Source organism: Stegastes partitus, unplaced genomic scaffold (assembly GCF_000690725.1).
Source record: "Stegastes partitus isolate 25-593 unplaced genomic scaffold, Stegastes_partitus-1.0.2 Scaffold387, whole genome shotgun sequence".
Taxonomy (NCBI): Eukaryota; Metazoa; Chordata; class Actinopteri; family Pomacentridae; genus Stegastes; species Stegastes partitus.
The window spans coordinates 320,993-336,010 of record NW_007578118.1 but is presented as its reverse complement, the minus strand read 5'-3'; the positions used below and the strand labels follow the sequence as shown (position 1 = coordinate 336,010).

The 15,018-nt window shown below is 42.9% G+C and overlaps 1 protein-coding gene across 1 annotated transcript in view; it reads right to left on the bottom strand.

The window, feature by feature from the left end:
* Positions 1 to 15,018, bottom strand: part of LOC103359659 (proteasome activator complex subunit 4B-like) — a 45,366-nt gene that overhangs the window by 29,701 nt on the left and 647 nt on the right. Inside the window, exons 2-13 of the mRNA XM_008285119.1 lie at positions 14,407 to 14,547; positions 9,994 to 10,110; positions 8,111 to 8,155; positions 7,779 to 7,928; positions 6,996 to 7,059; positions 6,410 to 6,484; positions 6,197 to 6,319; positions 6,019 to 6,111; positions 5,622 to 5,800; positions 3,990 to 4,076; positions 1,957 to 2,143; positions 1,499 to 1,588 (exon numbers count right to left, since the gene is read on the bottom strand). Coding sequence (XP_008283341.1) covers positions 1,499 to 1,588; positions 1,957 to 2,143; positions 3,990 to 4,076; positions 5,622 to 5,800; positions 6,019 to 6,111; positions 6,197 to 6,319; positions 6,410 to 6,484; positions 6,996 to 7,059; positions 7,779 to 7,928; positions 8,111 to 8,155; positions 9,994 to 10,110; positions 14,407 to 14,547 — 1,351 coding nt within the window. The remainder of the gene's footprint in view (positions 1 to 1,498; positions 1,589 to 1,956; positions 2,144 to 3,989; positions 4,077 to 5,621; positions 5,801 to 6,018; positions 6,112 to 6,196; positions 6,320 to 6,409; positions 6,485 to 6,995; positions 7,060 to 7,778; positions 7,929 to 8,110; positions 8,156 to 9,993; positions 10,111 to 14,406; positions 14,548 to 15,018) is intronic.

The window sequence follows — 15,018 nt, the reverse complement described above, 5'->3', positions numbered from 1 at the left end:
TACCACTCAAAGCAAAAGAAGGAAGCAATCTGACATTTTGGAAATACATTGGATGAAACAAGAGAATTTGCTGCTAGTTGAATATGAAGCAGGCGGTTAGCTTAGCTTAGCATCAAGACCTCACAGTGACAAAAATAATGTTGGTTTGGCACAAACAAAACAGCATAAAAGGGCTAATTAGTGAAGTTTAAGGGCAGATTTTGTTGTTATTGGAGTTGAAACGCCGGGCGAGCTGTCAGATGATTCCTTTAACAAAGTGGAATCACCGCCTTATTACAGCTGTACGACTCCTCCGATGAGTCAAGCTGCAGTTTACTTCTGTGTCAGGCTTCATTTATTACAAGTCGAGAAGGATCTGAAGGAATTATTATTACATTTGTTTTGTTTGCACAATAGGAGTTATCCCTGTAGCGAATAATGGTGCGACAAATTCTAAAACGCTCCTCGCACATCTTCAACAATCTGTACGGCTTCACCCAAAACCGATGCCACCAAATGTGAACTACAGCTGTAATCTTATGAATTATGACCAGAAAAGTGTTTTTGCAGAACATGTTGCAGTGAAGCTGACCTTTGGGATTTGTGATGGTGTCGCTTTATTATTATTTAAATGAATGAATGACGTCTGAAAGAAGTTCAGAGCAGCAGCATCGGCGTGAAAGTGACAAATCGTAAATATAAATGAATAAAAGCAGCACTAGAGTTCCAGCAGCAGCCTAAGAGTGCACGTGGTGCATGTTTAACGCTGTTTTTATTTCATCTTGATGGACATTTTTGTTCAGTTTTGCCAAACTTAATGCATGAATTCCTGAGCTAAGGCCAACAACGGGTCTTGTGAGGCCAAAGTAAAGTTTACACTTGACCTCCAAAATCTAATCTGTTCATCCTTGAGTCCAAGCGAACATTTGTGCCAAGTTTGGAGAAATTCCCTCAAGGCTCTCCTGAGATATTGCTTTCACAAGAATTCGACAGACCTCTTGCCGGCGTGAAGGAATGATAAACGGGAAAAGTACTTAAACAACTGAAGTGTTTAAAGACTTATTGTATCATTTTCTAAATATAGAGAGCTCAAGTGAAACTGGAACCTCTGAATCCTGATCCAGGAGTAAGTTGTCGCTGTCAGTATTTCCATTTTCTAGCTAAGCCCCGGAGTTAAACATCATGGCTCCGCAAAAGATAGTGAGCCCTCGCATCCTCCACATCTCTGTAATAACAGCAGGACTGAGAGGAAAACCTTTCAGGCGAAGTAAAGTGTTGATGTAAGTAAGTTTCAAGGGAGTTGCCTTTTTTTTTTCTCGCATGTTGATAAAGTAATAGTTGTCTAATTGTAAATCACAAAGGCCTCTGATTATAATTGGTGCAGCGGAGGCCAGTTCGTCTCCAGACTGCAGCAAGCTACAGCAGCTTCTGGCGATCCATAAGTAGTGTCAGGACTTTGGCTCTCTCTTCTGTTTATTTAATCTTCCTCATGTATAAACCGCTCATGTGTGCCGCGTACCTCTGTGAGATCGGCGTATCGAGACGGAGCAGACGAACAATCCACTAAAGGCACCAGCGTGGTGAAAGTGGTGATGAACTGGAACGTTATCTGGACAGAGAGGCACGACAGGAAACGGATCAATTTACATCATCTGACGCCATCACGGCCTATGTTAAATAACTTACCAGATGACATTTCTCAAATGTATTAATTTATTCTGGTGTGAGGGATTAATACAGTCTGGAGAAAATGAGCGCACCAGAGGAGGGGAGCAATCCATTTTACAATTCAAGCAGAAACTGAAGGCTGAGCCACATTAATTGCGAGTTCTTCAAACTGAGATATTCAATCCACTTTCAGGAATTATTAATAGGATAGACCTGAGTATACAAGAAGGGGATTTAATCAGCAGGAGCTGCATTGTCTACTTGTCTAACAATTCTTCTTCATTACTAATCAACACGTCCATTACTCACCATGCACTTGCTGAAGTCGTTGGGGTCCACCCCTGGCAGGGCGCCCATGAGCAGTGGGAGCACGTGCGCACGGCCCTCTGGGTAATGGTTGTTAGGGGAAACCAGGCTGCGGGCCATGCCGATCATGCAGCTGAGCGTGGCGGTGAGGGTGTGCGGCTCAGTCAGGGTCTGCATCGCTGCATAGGTCCTGTTAGGCACAAGACGCATGGATGTAAATAATAAAGAGGATGAGGTGAAGTGGACAGGTGCATGCTGGGAAACAGAAACATAGCCAGTGCAGAGAATCTACAATATTGTCAGTAACAGCAGTTGAAGATGAGATGTATTGTTTGTGTAGAGACCAGATAGAAGAGCAACACAATAGTCAATCATGCAGGTGACAAAAGCGTGAACCTTTGTCTGTGTATTGGCTTCGAAGTGAAACAATGGTGCTCCAGCAATGGTCTTCAAATGATACCATACATTCTTTGTTATGTTTATAATGTGAAGCTCAATGCTGAGATTTGAGTCAGAGATGAATCCAAGACTGTTGACAGGTTTAATGTCAGTGCTGCAGTTTCACATTGAGTTTCTTTTTCCGACTTTCACCACCAGTGACCAAGACTTTTTTGGAAGTTTTGTCCTTCAGCTGTAGAAAATTCTCTGCCATGCATAGCTTGATGTGTAAAATATATTTAAAAAGAGCACAGATTGGCTCTGGGTCATTAGGAGACACTGCAGTGTACAGTATAGCTGTAGCTCCTTGCAGCATGTAAAAGTTAAAAAGTGCAGGACCTAAAATTGAACCTTGAGGAACTCCAGAATTAATTTTATAGCTTTTAAATGAGCGTGAATGCATGTTTGTTTTGTTTTTTAATCTCTACTAGCAAGATAAGATTTGAACCTGTTAAAGTCCGTATCAGAGAGGCCAATCAGACCCTGAAGTCTGTCTACAAGAATCAAGTAGTCGAAGGTTAAGTCAAGTAGTACCAAGACAGAGGGTTTGTTTTATATCCACATTGGTGCTGTCTCAGTCCTATGGTTGTTTCATGAACCTAGGAGTTTCAGTAAAAAGCAGCCAGACTCTTCTTTAGCTTTTTGAAGACACTCCCCCTCCCATCCATCCAAGAGACGGTTTCAGTTCCTCAAGCACCCAAAGAAAGGTTCAGATGTTTACCACTGAACTCCTGCATGACCGAGAATCTCCACGGACTTAAACTTCTCCTGAATTTTATTGAAAAGTGGTAGATTGGATACTGGCCTGTAGTTATCAGGTACTGAGGTTTTTCTTAAAGCGTAGGAAAAACACTGATGTGAAGAGAATATTGTACAATGGTCAGTAGATTTTCAATAAAAAGAAAAAAAAAAAAAAAAGAACGTGGGGATTGGATCCGAAGTTTTAACTTGGATATAACTTTGTGAAGCATCCCAGCATCAACCAGGAGAAGTTCCTCCACAGTTTTCTGATGTAGAAACAAGGATTCTACAGTATTAGGAGCCATATGCTGACATAAAAATAGAGGCACAAACCCTTAGTGTGTGATTACTACAATTTAAATATAAATTCTTGCTCCTGCTTTCAAGTCAAATCTCAACACAGAGGCGTGATCCCATTAAATGTGACGAATGCTTCCCCAGGATCATTATTTCTGATGTCCTTTACAAATAAACGTCCAGAAATCACAGAAAAAAGATGCCCCTCATAACTCCACAACCTGCCAAAGAAGTTTTGCATTAAGTAACCCAGTTGTAGTCGTCTGTCGGTGCAAACAAGAACTGTGAACAGCTCATTTAGCAAACTTTAATGATGTCGATTTGTCAAAATATAAACAAATATAGGATTAAAAAAAAGCTCAAATTGTAGCTTAACTAACCGACGTTATTGCAGAATCATACTTAATGTTTATATCCACCAAAACCTAGAGAGCACAATTACCCTCCCACAGGCACAGAATAATAATAAGAGCAAATAAAAACCCAGATTAGTCAACGCTTGATGTTGAGCAGCAACATTTTTGACTGCACGTCCCAACAGTTGATGCCGTAAAACTCACTTTTCGAGTACCGGTGGTATGGCGAGTTCTGGTGTGAGGAGGGCCAGGTTCTGGAGAGCGTAGGCTGCATCCGTACTGCCAGTTTTACTGCGAATCACCAGGAGAGGGCAGATGAACATACAGAAACATGCAGCGTCAACAACAACAACAACACACATAGACAGATAATCACATATGACCTGTCTTTGACGGGATTAGGCCGACGCCTCCGTGTTGAGGCCAAGCGTGTGCAGTGACCGCAGTTAGATAACCAGCTGGCACTTATGCAAATGGGCCGTTCGTTGGCTATTTACATGGCCTAGTTAACGGTGGCATCTTAGGACGTTAAAACCCCAGAAAATGTTAGAAAATTAGCCTAAGAGTCAAGACAAAACCGATAGCTGCTAGGTGGAAATCCCAAATATGGACTCAGATTCTATTTGTGAACCCGAGTTCTGGCTCAGACGATGCAAGAGGAGAAATTCTGGTCATTAAACAGCTCTGACTATGCAACAGAACAGTCACACCTACACCCACAGTGACACCTATGATATCTATTTCTGCATCAGTAGAAATACTTTTCCCACATGCGGGCCGACTTTACATTGTCTTTGTTTTTAAATGTCATCTCACAGCCTATTTTTGCGGAATGGCTTCACTTAGCAACTCATATCATCCTTTATTTATATATTTATTTGTTTGTTTCCTCTGATGTGAGTTCACTTTTTTTCCACTAATAACTTCCTGCTATGCCGCACCAATTTGCTTTCTGCTTAATTTGTTTCATGCGCTTCTTTTCAGGCCTCTTATGTTGTTTTATGGTCTTACTACTTAGCACATCTTGCTTTAAAACCGCTCGATATCTTTTTCTTTTAACAATTTGCTTAATGATGCCGAGTCAGAATATAGTCATTGTGGTGATCGAGCTATTAGGAGACTAACAGCCCACACAGGGAATATGGGAGTAGTTTTAATTTACTGATTATAATAGATATCATCTACAAGCTCGTCGTGTCGTGCGTCGTGACATGCTCCTTTAACTTCTTTTAAACTGAGCTACCTTAACAGGGCTCCACTCCGCAGATAACCAAACCACAACACTGTAGCCTGAATCTGATGGATTTACTCTCACTTCATGTCCAGTGTGACAGAGTCTGCAGCAACAATGTGCAGTTTGGGCTGTTTAACATATGAGTCAAGAAACGGAGCCAACGTTAAGGAGGCACAGGTTAAAGAAAGTTAAAAGTTAGACTGTGCCGATGCCCTGCTCTACACAGAAACCAAGACTCCACTGAGAGTCCCATCTGTCTATCAAAGCTGATTAATTACAATAAATCCCACAATAATTACTCAAAATAATAATGTTAGTGGCAAAAAAAAACAAAATACATCTGCTCAATAGCTCTCCAAATTGCAAAAATATAATTAGAAGTTCAAATCAAGACAAAAAGTGCCTCTAAAGTTAAATAAATAAACTCTCTTGTGCATGTGTGCATGTATTTGTGCACCAATCATGTGTATGCATGCACCCTCCATACAGATTCCTAGATGTTACAACAAGCTTTCTAGTACAGAAACACAGGAGTACCTATAAATGCGTATAAAGGCCGGTTATAGTTGATTTTAAGGCTAACCATCAGCAGAACGCAGTACCTGAACATAGCCAGCAGGGTAGCTCCGATGAGGCTCTTGGTGAACTCCTGCAGATCTTCATCAGTCAGCCTCTGGCACTCGGGTACCAGCGTGATCCAGCTGGGTTCAGCATGACGCTCCCGGTGCACGCGGCGCACGACGCTCGCCGGGAGACGCTGCAGCAGCCGCATCAGCCGAGACTGCGGGCGCAACATTCGACATTATCACAGAGAGGCACATGCACACAGTGGCGCCGCCAACGGACCTGTGATATGGCTCTTTTCTGCAGCAGTTATTACTTTGCTGGGCAAAGAGAGCCGGCCGGGTCCTGAATGACAGGTTATAAATCAAAAGGAGTGGGACAGCAAACAGCTCAGAGTGTGTGGATGTATGTGTGTGAGTAGAAGAAGAGATTTACCTGCCAGCGGCCGTGATTGGAGGGATGGTAGAAGGAGGCAATGCTGCTGAAGAGGCAGGTCAGTTGTTTCTGTCCAGGGTTTCCTGGTCCACCCTGCAAGGACGTAAAACAGTCAAACAGCTGCAATATGATGCAAATATGTTCTTTATTTTCACTCATTTTAGGAGAGCCTGTGCACCAGAAGCGCTGTGATCCACAACACCAAGTGTCCGATGTCGTAGGAGTTGGTGAGATACCGCGGCGCCACCATCTGACTGACCCCGACCGGGAGGTTCAGACTGCGCAGGATCCTGGTGAAGATCTGCACAAACACAGACAATAGAGAGCTTCACCTCAGCTCACCTCAGTAAACACATTAACAGACACACTCGTACATCCACTAATGACTCACTGTGGGGATATAAGGGGTCCAGTCCACGTAGCCGATGTTGTCGTTGGCGAGGCGAGCAAACAGGTTCACAAGGTGCTGCAAGACAAGCAATCGGGCAAACAATCACCGCCGGCGCAAAGAACATTCCCAGAAGTGAAGTGTGTCATTCCGAGAATCAAATATGGCCAAAAATAAAGAAGATGTTCAAGAGGAGAGGAAATGTGCGCAGCCAGGCCGCAGCAGGCCAGAAGGCTGGTTAACAGCGGAGCGGAGACGCAAATGGAAAATCTTATCTGCACGCTGAGTGGAAACTGACAATATGTTAACAACATTTCAATCACCGCCACAGAAAGTATGTCATCTCAAATTACCCTAACCATTTTTCTGTTTTTTTTATTATTTAAATGGAGAGCTGCATGATTCATAGCCCCATGAATCAAAACTATTTTTAAAATTTGGTGTTTCAGATTAAAAACTAAATGTGCTTTAGCTGTGACATTAACTACTGACTTCCCGAGTCGATGAACAGTTTGTAAAATCGGTGTCGCCTTATTTTAAAAGGCTCAGAAAATACCTGAAATACTGCGAGTGTGTTTGTGTGTCTCACCCCTTCCCAGCTGGGCTGATTTTGCACCGACATCCAAAGATTCATTAATTCATCAAACCACAACCTGTTAACACACAAAACAACCGTTATAGGGTTAGGGTCACACCCAGTGACGCTCATATGTACACACCTGAGGGCTAAACTCCCCTAATCTCGCCCTAATTCCTTAAAATATGAACTCATTCCCTCCCCTGTATATTCTGGAGGGGCGAGAGAAAAACCGAAACGGAAAAATAGAGTATTAAAGATGATGTATTGTGGAAACTGTGTGGAAAGCGCTCGTGAATCCAAGAGTAAATCCAGACAAATCTCTTGCAAAAGAGTGAATATACTGAAGAATGCACTGAAAGCTGTGAAGAGGCTCGGGAGCTGGAACGCCACCACGACGAGTGCCGAGAAAGGAGGGCGAAGATTTTCCAAGAATATTAGCAAAACAAAAAGAGAAAGGGAAGCACTGCTGACGCAAGAAGAACATTTTTCACTGAAGCACCCAGGTGCAAAGGTGTAAACACTTGAAACGGCTGAAAACGTGGTTCTATGTGACTCTTGAGGGAATGCATTTTGAAGTAGCAGCTTTAAACCAAATGATTTCAGAAAAATATTCTGATTTAATAGCAAGTCAAGGTTGTAATTACAGGACTAAACATACCTGTTTTTTGGAGGCAGAATGCTTTTTTTTGTAAACTTTCTGAACCCTGTTTGTTAGTTCTGGCTCTAAAAAAAAAGCTGCACTTGGCATCTGATGCTGTTCCTAAACAGAGCCATTCAAGTTGGCCCACTTACTGGAAGCCCTGGCAGTGTTCCTCCGGGGGCATGATGGTGGGCAGGAACAGCTCCATGTTGCTGATGGCCTTCTGCATGACCACGTCAAACACACACAGCAGGGGGCGCCACTCATCCAGCATCTCTTTGGTGGATGATGCTGGGAAATACCTGAGAAAAACCGCCACGGCCCAGAAAGAAAGAGACAGACATGAGCACAAATAGGTGTCGACACGCATAGCCGGCTAAAGATACAAATACGCGCATTGATCTACAGTACACAGCTCAACCGAAGATCAAAGCAATACATTATCTGCCGCGCAAATTACATGATCACAGAGGACGAGACTTACAGTCTGCAGCTTTTGATCAAAGCCTTCAAAATGTGGTCCACTGAGCTGCAAACAAGCAGAGAGAGGAGGTGTGTGAGTGTGTGTCTTAACTATCTTGTGAGATCCACATCTTCTCATCGAGGATCAAAAAAACTTTCCACATTAAGACTGCAACAACAAATTATGTTTATCATCAATTAAACTGTTAACCAATTAGTCTCTAAGCCGGATCCCACTTGTGTTGTCTGACCAGCGGTCCCAGTACAGCAGCAACACCTTATAGCTGAGAAACCATCGTTGGTAACTTACAATTTGAACCCTTGTTGATATATTTATATCTGCCCTGATGGCATTCACACCTGGAGCTACAGCCAATAGATGCATTTTAAGAGCTGCATCCAAGATGGGGCTCAAATGAAAACGGAGCGCCCTCACATGGGGCAAAACTATTCTGCTCCCTGGGTTTGCTCTCCGTCGTCCAACCCATTGAACGTACATGTTAGTGTCACCTTCCCAGGCCCACCTGCTCAGCTCATGGAGTCTACAGTGGGATGGCATGATGCACATAAAAGTGCTTTTTCTTGGCTGCAGGACAGTTTTTGCAAAAATAAAACCTACACAATTTGCAGCCTACGGGAACAAAGCCTTTCGAGATGCAGAGTATTTTTCGTGGCTGATCTCTGGGCTATAAGTTTGCATGCTGGTGCATCATCTCAACCATCCTGCAGTTGTGCATCCATGGTACAACCCCAGGGTGGTCTGCTGGCCGCAAGGGGGGTTAGGGGTCTTGCTCAAAGGCCCTTTTTTGACTAAATCACTACCTAAGTGCTTTAGGAAAAGTAGTTTTGGATTCTTGGATGAAATACTTTTGTTCTGGAGTTACTGTAATCATATCCGCTCTGTATCGTAAATATGAAGCAGACCGCTAACAGCTAACCAGAGAAAATCTACCTATGAGCAGCTTGAACACTCTTGTTTGTTAGTTACAGCACATCTGAGAGTTCTTCTTGGCCAGGACTAGTTACTTGGTATGAGGTCAAAGTCTGCCTCCCTGTCAGTAACTCTGGGTTATTTCTGGTCCCAACCATAGACCGTTTATTAGGACAGATGAATCCTCCCTGATGTCGGTGTAAGGTTTCCTGAACAGCGGTTTTGAGGCTCTGGCTGTTGTCATTTTGACAGCGACTAACTCCTCCATACTCCCAGCTAAACCAAAAATGAGCTAAAGACGTCGTGTATGAGTGGAGCAGAGGTAGTCATTCAGAAGTCTCTGGACCATTGAATGTCCTGATGGCGCCCATCTGTCATTAAAACCGGCAACACTCTTAATTATGCATAACTTTTACTGCCCTCAAACAACTTAAATGGGTGAGTTAAAAAAATATTCTCCTCCTAAACAGTTGTCATAAATGAGAAATTTAGCTGTAGAGACCAAAATCTTTCTTGCACCAGGATGTGAACATTTTTATTTCTGCTGCAAAGTTGAGCGATTTAACAAGAATGTCTGCAGGACCTGACCCAGTTTTGGAGCCAGCTTCAAGTGGCCGTTTGAGGAACTGCGGTTTTGGGAACTTTCTCACGATGGTGTGAGCATTGAAGGTGCTGGTTGATTGGTTTTAATTTAATTTCCCTGAGCAGCTTCGTGTTTAGTCTACAGACAGGAAAGTCAATCTCTCACATAGCGTTTGGCAAGAAAGCAAATAAGCATATTTCCTAAGTTCGACCTTTTTCTGTCATGCAGATAGACGCTTTGGATGAGGTCTGGGAAAGCAGCACCAGTAAAAACAAAACGAACAAAAAAAAAAGTTGGATAGAACAACATGTAAGTTGATAGGAAGTAAATATAGGCTGCTACAGTGCTTAATGTCACGAGAGCCGCATGTAAAGGAAAAAAAACGACATACTTGGGAAACCAGATGAGCCCCAGGTGCTCGGTTTTGGAGTAGATGACTCTCTCGTACAGATCATAGAGCGGTCGCCACGGCAACTGCAGGTCATCCCTTGACAGCAGTTCCTTCTTCCTGTTTGAAAAATAGAAGTCAGTTATCAGCTGTTCGGCCTATTTATGCGGCTCCTGCAGCACTCCAGGCAGGTTCTCGGATATTCAACCCTTTGAAAGCCCCCTGATGGTAATAATGTTATAATGAAGTGAGAGACCACAGGGCACCTGCAAGAGTCTGTAATCACGGGAGAATGAGTCATTACCTCAAAGGCTGCACTCAACTCGATGACTGCCAACTTATTGACATGTCGACAAACACGGCGCGGGGATTCTTTATATCCGATAAAACACAAACCGGACTGACAGCTGCAGACGGCAATTTGCAGGTGCAGAGCCGGTGTGAAGTATTCACAATGCAAGCCTCCTGCACCGGACTCCTCAGAGGAAGAATGTTTAACATCTGAAAGTAGACATAACTGGCTCCGGTTATAGTTTTTTTTCATCCTCTGAAGCTTTTAGATTGCACAGTAAATAGCGTGCCACTGATTAGTACTTCAGAAGCTTCAAAATTGGAACATTTTTTTTTCTTTTAAATCCTCCCGAGAACTTTCACATCACTTTCTTTGTACACCATTACTTAGTTCTTTGTCAAATCACAATTTTATTTTTTATTTTTTTTATGGGATTAAACCTCACAGAAAGGTTGAGAGTCTCCACGCTGGGGAATACGCACAATTTCCACAACCCTCGGATTCCTGCAGTCTCCTCCTCTCTCATTCATCTAACAGCTCTGGAACAGACTCTCATTGGGGAGATTTGAAAAATGAAGGAAAAGAAGAGACAAACGGTGAAATGCGAAGAATGAACAGAAAAAGAAAGAGAGAAAACAAGCCTATTGAGACCTGATGCTTGATGTTGAGTATCAAATTCATCTCTCAGCTGTGAGACCTGGCACCGACTCCACGGTTAGCCCAGATCGCTCTCTTTTCATCATAATGGAAAACACTCAGACAAATGACATCTACATTAAGATGTTGTTTCGTGACGGATGTTAAAAAGTCGTGGAAACAGCTGGAGACAAATGGGAAGTGACGAATGTGACCGTCTTGGAGAGAATCCTACTGTCGCTGGAGAAGTGACAGATCTGATCCGACAGACACAAAAAAAAAGCAGCGAGTTACAAAATAGGTCAAGGCTTAAAAAGCAATAAATGTAGTATTAGGCCAGCATACTTCACTGTCTTCCTTTTTGCTTAGCGGGTCTGATTAAATGCACGTGTGTGTGTGAGGACGTTTACTCAAGACTTTCTTTTTGAAGGAAAAGGGAAGAAAATCTAAGTTCCCGAGCGCTATGATAAAAATAAAGACGTGATGTTATCCACATGTAGAGAAGGAAATCATCGCCGAGATTGGCCAGCGTGTGCAGAAAAAAAAAAGTGAATTCAAAAAGCAGATAGGCTTATCTGCAGGTTAGAAAAAAAATCTTTCAAATCTAAGCCAAACCTTATTTACTACATTCGCCCTCAAAAAAACCGAAGACATCAAGGACGTAATTCTAAAACGCTGGAATGCTCTTCAAAGTGATCCACGCTTGCAAGGGAACCTTTAAAGATCCACCTGTGGCAACGTTAAAAGAGGAAGAAAGTTAAGGGACAGGCTTGTTGTAGAGCACGCCAGTCCACCCGGCACAAACCTCCCAACTAAATCTCTTCAAGGCCTTTTTTTTAATGGTGCAGCCCGCATAAATCACTGATGCACCAAAAGAATCCGAAGCCTTTTAACCGTCCTATGAAAAGAACGTTTACATTAAAACAAAGAAAATGTCATCTAGTATCCAACAGGTGATGTTTTGAGGGGGTCTGGTGGCTCTGTTTATATCAAAAGTGGTATTTATGTGGCATCAACTTGTTCCCTTTGACATGAGGCGTCACCTCAGGGACATTTTTGACTAACAAGTTAGACAGCGCTCATCATCAAAACATCAAATGTCTGAATATCTTTCGGAACAATGGCGTCGTTTCATCACTTGGAGAATCAATGCCAAAGTGCGCTGAAAGTGTTCCTGGCAGCCCGCGGTGGCCCGACACCTTCCTAAAACACTCAAAGCTGATTTTTTTCCCTTTCATTTCATAGGTGAGACATCCCATTCCGGTAAAGACCATATCACTGCAGCTCCATTATTAAAAATGATGTAATCAGTCCAGTGGCAAGAAATTTCAAAGAACAGCAACACAATATTTCATCTCTCTCTGTATAGGCATAGGAGTGATTAAGCCCAGCCAAAGAGGTGCTAGTGTCAATTTTCTCAGGGAAAAAAAGAGAAGCATATTACGTTTTCGATTTCAGAAGTTTATTTCCGGGGGGCATGAGTGAGAACTTCTCAAATAATGAGTTTTTATAGTATCTCTATTTTATGATGTATTTGATTAGAGTGCATCTTGTTGCTCTTCCAGCCTTTTTTTAAATGCCAGTGTTTATAAAGCAGGCCTGTGCAACATTAAGAGGGAAGGCATTTTTCTCTTCCAGTTCATGGAGGAACCCATGTCCTCCCTCTGCCTCTGTGCCAGCTTGATTGGCCTGAAGTCACATGACCAAGCGCCCAGCCCACCTTTGCAGGTGCCCCATTGGCTAACATGTGTGTGGCTGTGTATGACTGGTTGTTTTTTTCTTGCTTCCTACACACCCTATTTAAAGTGTTGCTGGTGGCTTTTTCCTGTAAAGACCTTGATGAGGGTTAAATGTTGGCCGAGCAAGAAGCTGCCTGTCTGTCCGCTACAAGTCAGAACTGGAGCTATGACCCTCTTTAGATGTTTTTCTTTCCTCCGAGCACATCGTAAGTAGGTGAAGATGTTCCAGAAAAACCCTCCTTTGTTTGGTTTATCCTACTTCAAACTCTTTCACTCTTCTGTTTTACTCCACGAGCAGTTAGCTGGAAAAAAAAAAGGAACTGCTGTTTACTTGGGGCCTCTTCCCATGTTTCTTACGTTTCTAAGTTGTCACCAAAAACAAAGATTTTTCCCTCCGAACTCCACTTCCTTAAGATGCCCATTTGAGACTCAATGAGCTAAACATTTCCAGCGTTCCAACCAAAAAAGCAAAGCCTAATCATTGATCCTCTCATGGTGACCCAGTGTGCGGCTGAACCCTGCGTTCTGAACCTATATAAAGTGGTTAAGACTCGCTGCAACATTTAAATGCTGTTTAAGCCTCAATAACAATCTATAAATGTCACGTATTTGGTTTTAGCTGACTTTTACCATTGATGGAATTTCTTTTACTACTTTTTGCTAAACTAAAAAAAACCCTTCTTCCACTTCATGCTCTCTAAAGAAATATGAGGTTTGGGCAGGAGCTGGCAGGTCTGGAACCGGCTAAAGCTGTAAATCTTGAACTAAAGATCTGTTAAACCTTTAGTGCTATCAGGTGCCGTTTGTATCTTTTCCTGCAAAGCAAAACTGCACTTTTGCGTATGAATTTCACCTGTCATTTGTAAAAAAAAGGGGAGTAGGATGTTGAGTTTTGTTTTATAAGCAGCAGAGTCCAACGGATGACTTCTGCCAGTTTGTTGGTTAAGTAGCAGGATATCTCAAAAATATACACACGACATGTATAAAAGCTATTTTCCCCTCAGATTAACAAACAAGATACTCGTTTTAAAGCAAGGTTAGATTCTTTTCTACATTTTTTTGTTCTTATTCTAAGTTTCCTGAATGCACAGTCAGCCCTGTGTCTAGATGCAGATTTCTATGACTGCGTGGCCTTGCCTGAGATTTCTTCTCTCCGAATGCTTTCTAAATGACTCTTATTTTTCAACTCTGCAGGCTGCTTGAATCCACAAATGGCAGTGTTCCAAACGGCAGAGAGGTAAGTAAAAAATCCACTTTAAAACACAGCGATGTTTACCAAACAGGCTGCTCACTGATCTCATTATGGTGAAAGAAACAACATGAAAGGCTCCTGCTGGGGGAGTTCAGCTATTTTATCTTTCAATCTTTCATTGCCGTGTTAGAAGTTAAGTCTGACTGCCATTGCTCATCATATCTGTCATGTTATATCAGTTCTACTGTTATTTTACTGCGTCTATCCGTGCAGCAGCGGGGTATCTTCTCCTCATCCTCCAGCTCCTCCTGGGGGATCCCGAGGCATTCCCAGGCCAGATGGGGTATGTAATCCCTCCAGCAATGTTCTGGGCCTGCCCCGGGGTCCACCGGGATGCATCCGAACCGCATGCCTGAAACATCTCGACTGGCTTCTTTTATTAATGTGGAGAAGCTGCAGCCAGTTCCAGATCTCCATGCAGATGTCTGAGCTCCTGCAGCTTCGTCCCTGCGGGGCAAATCCCTTATACATGTGTGCTTGTTCGTTTTTACACCCACTTGAGAAGCTGAATGAGCAGCCTGGCGTAGCTCTGCATCATGTGGGGCTCCAGGTCCGGCAGCGTGACCAACTCGTAGAGCAGCTTGATGAAGAGAATGTGGTCCTCTTTGCTGAACCTGCGGCCGTAGAGCTTCAGAAACCTGAGGAAAGGTGAAAGGTGAGCTGCTGAGCACTTCCGACTTCCTGACCCATATTCTGGAAACACAGTGACTGCACGGCTTCGGTGACGCACTGTCTATATATGAAAGCTCGATTAACCTCACTGAACCTGATGTGACGCCAAGAGGTAAAGTAAATTAAACGTCTAGCACGTATTTAAAGTTAAAGGGCAGAACACTTTGGGTGAGGAGCTGCTTTAACACCCTGAAACTTCCCCAGTTTCTGATTCACATTAAGACATTTATTTTTTTGTCTTTCAAGTTTCCTGAAATCTTATGTTTATGTATGCAAATGAGGCATTGTCTAAATAAATATGCACACATTTGCATAAACTTCCAGAACAAAAATCTGAAAACTGGAGGCATCCTTTTTGATTCATTTTGCTGGAGCTCTTTTTTTTTGTATCACTCCATAATTTCAAGAGAATAAAACCGGTCAACAGCCATAAAAAC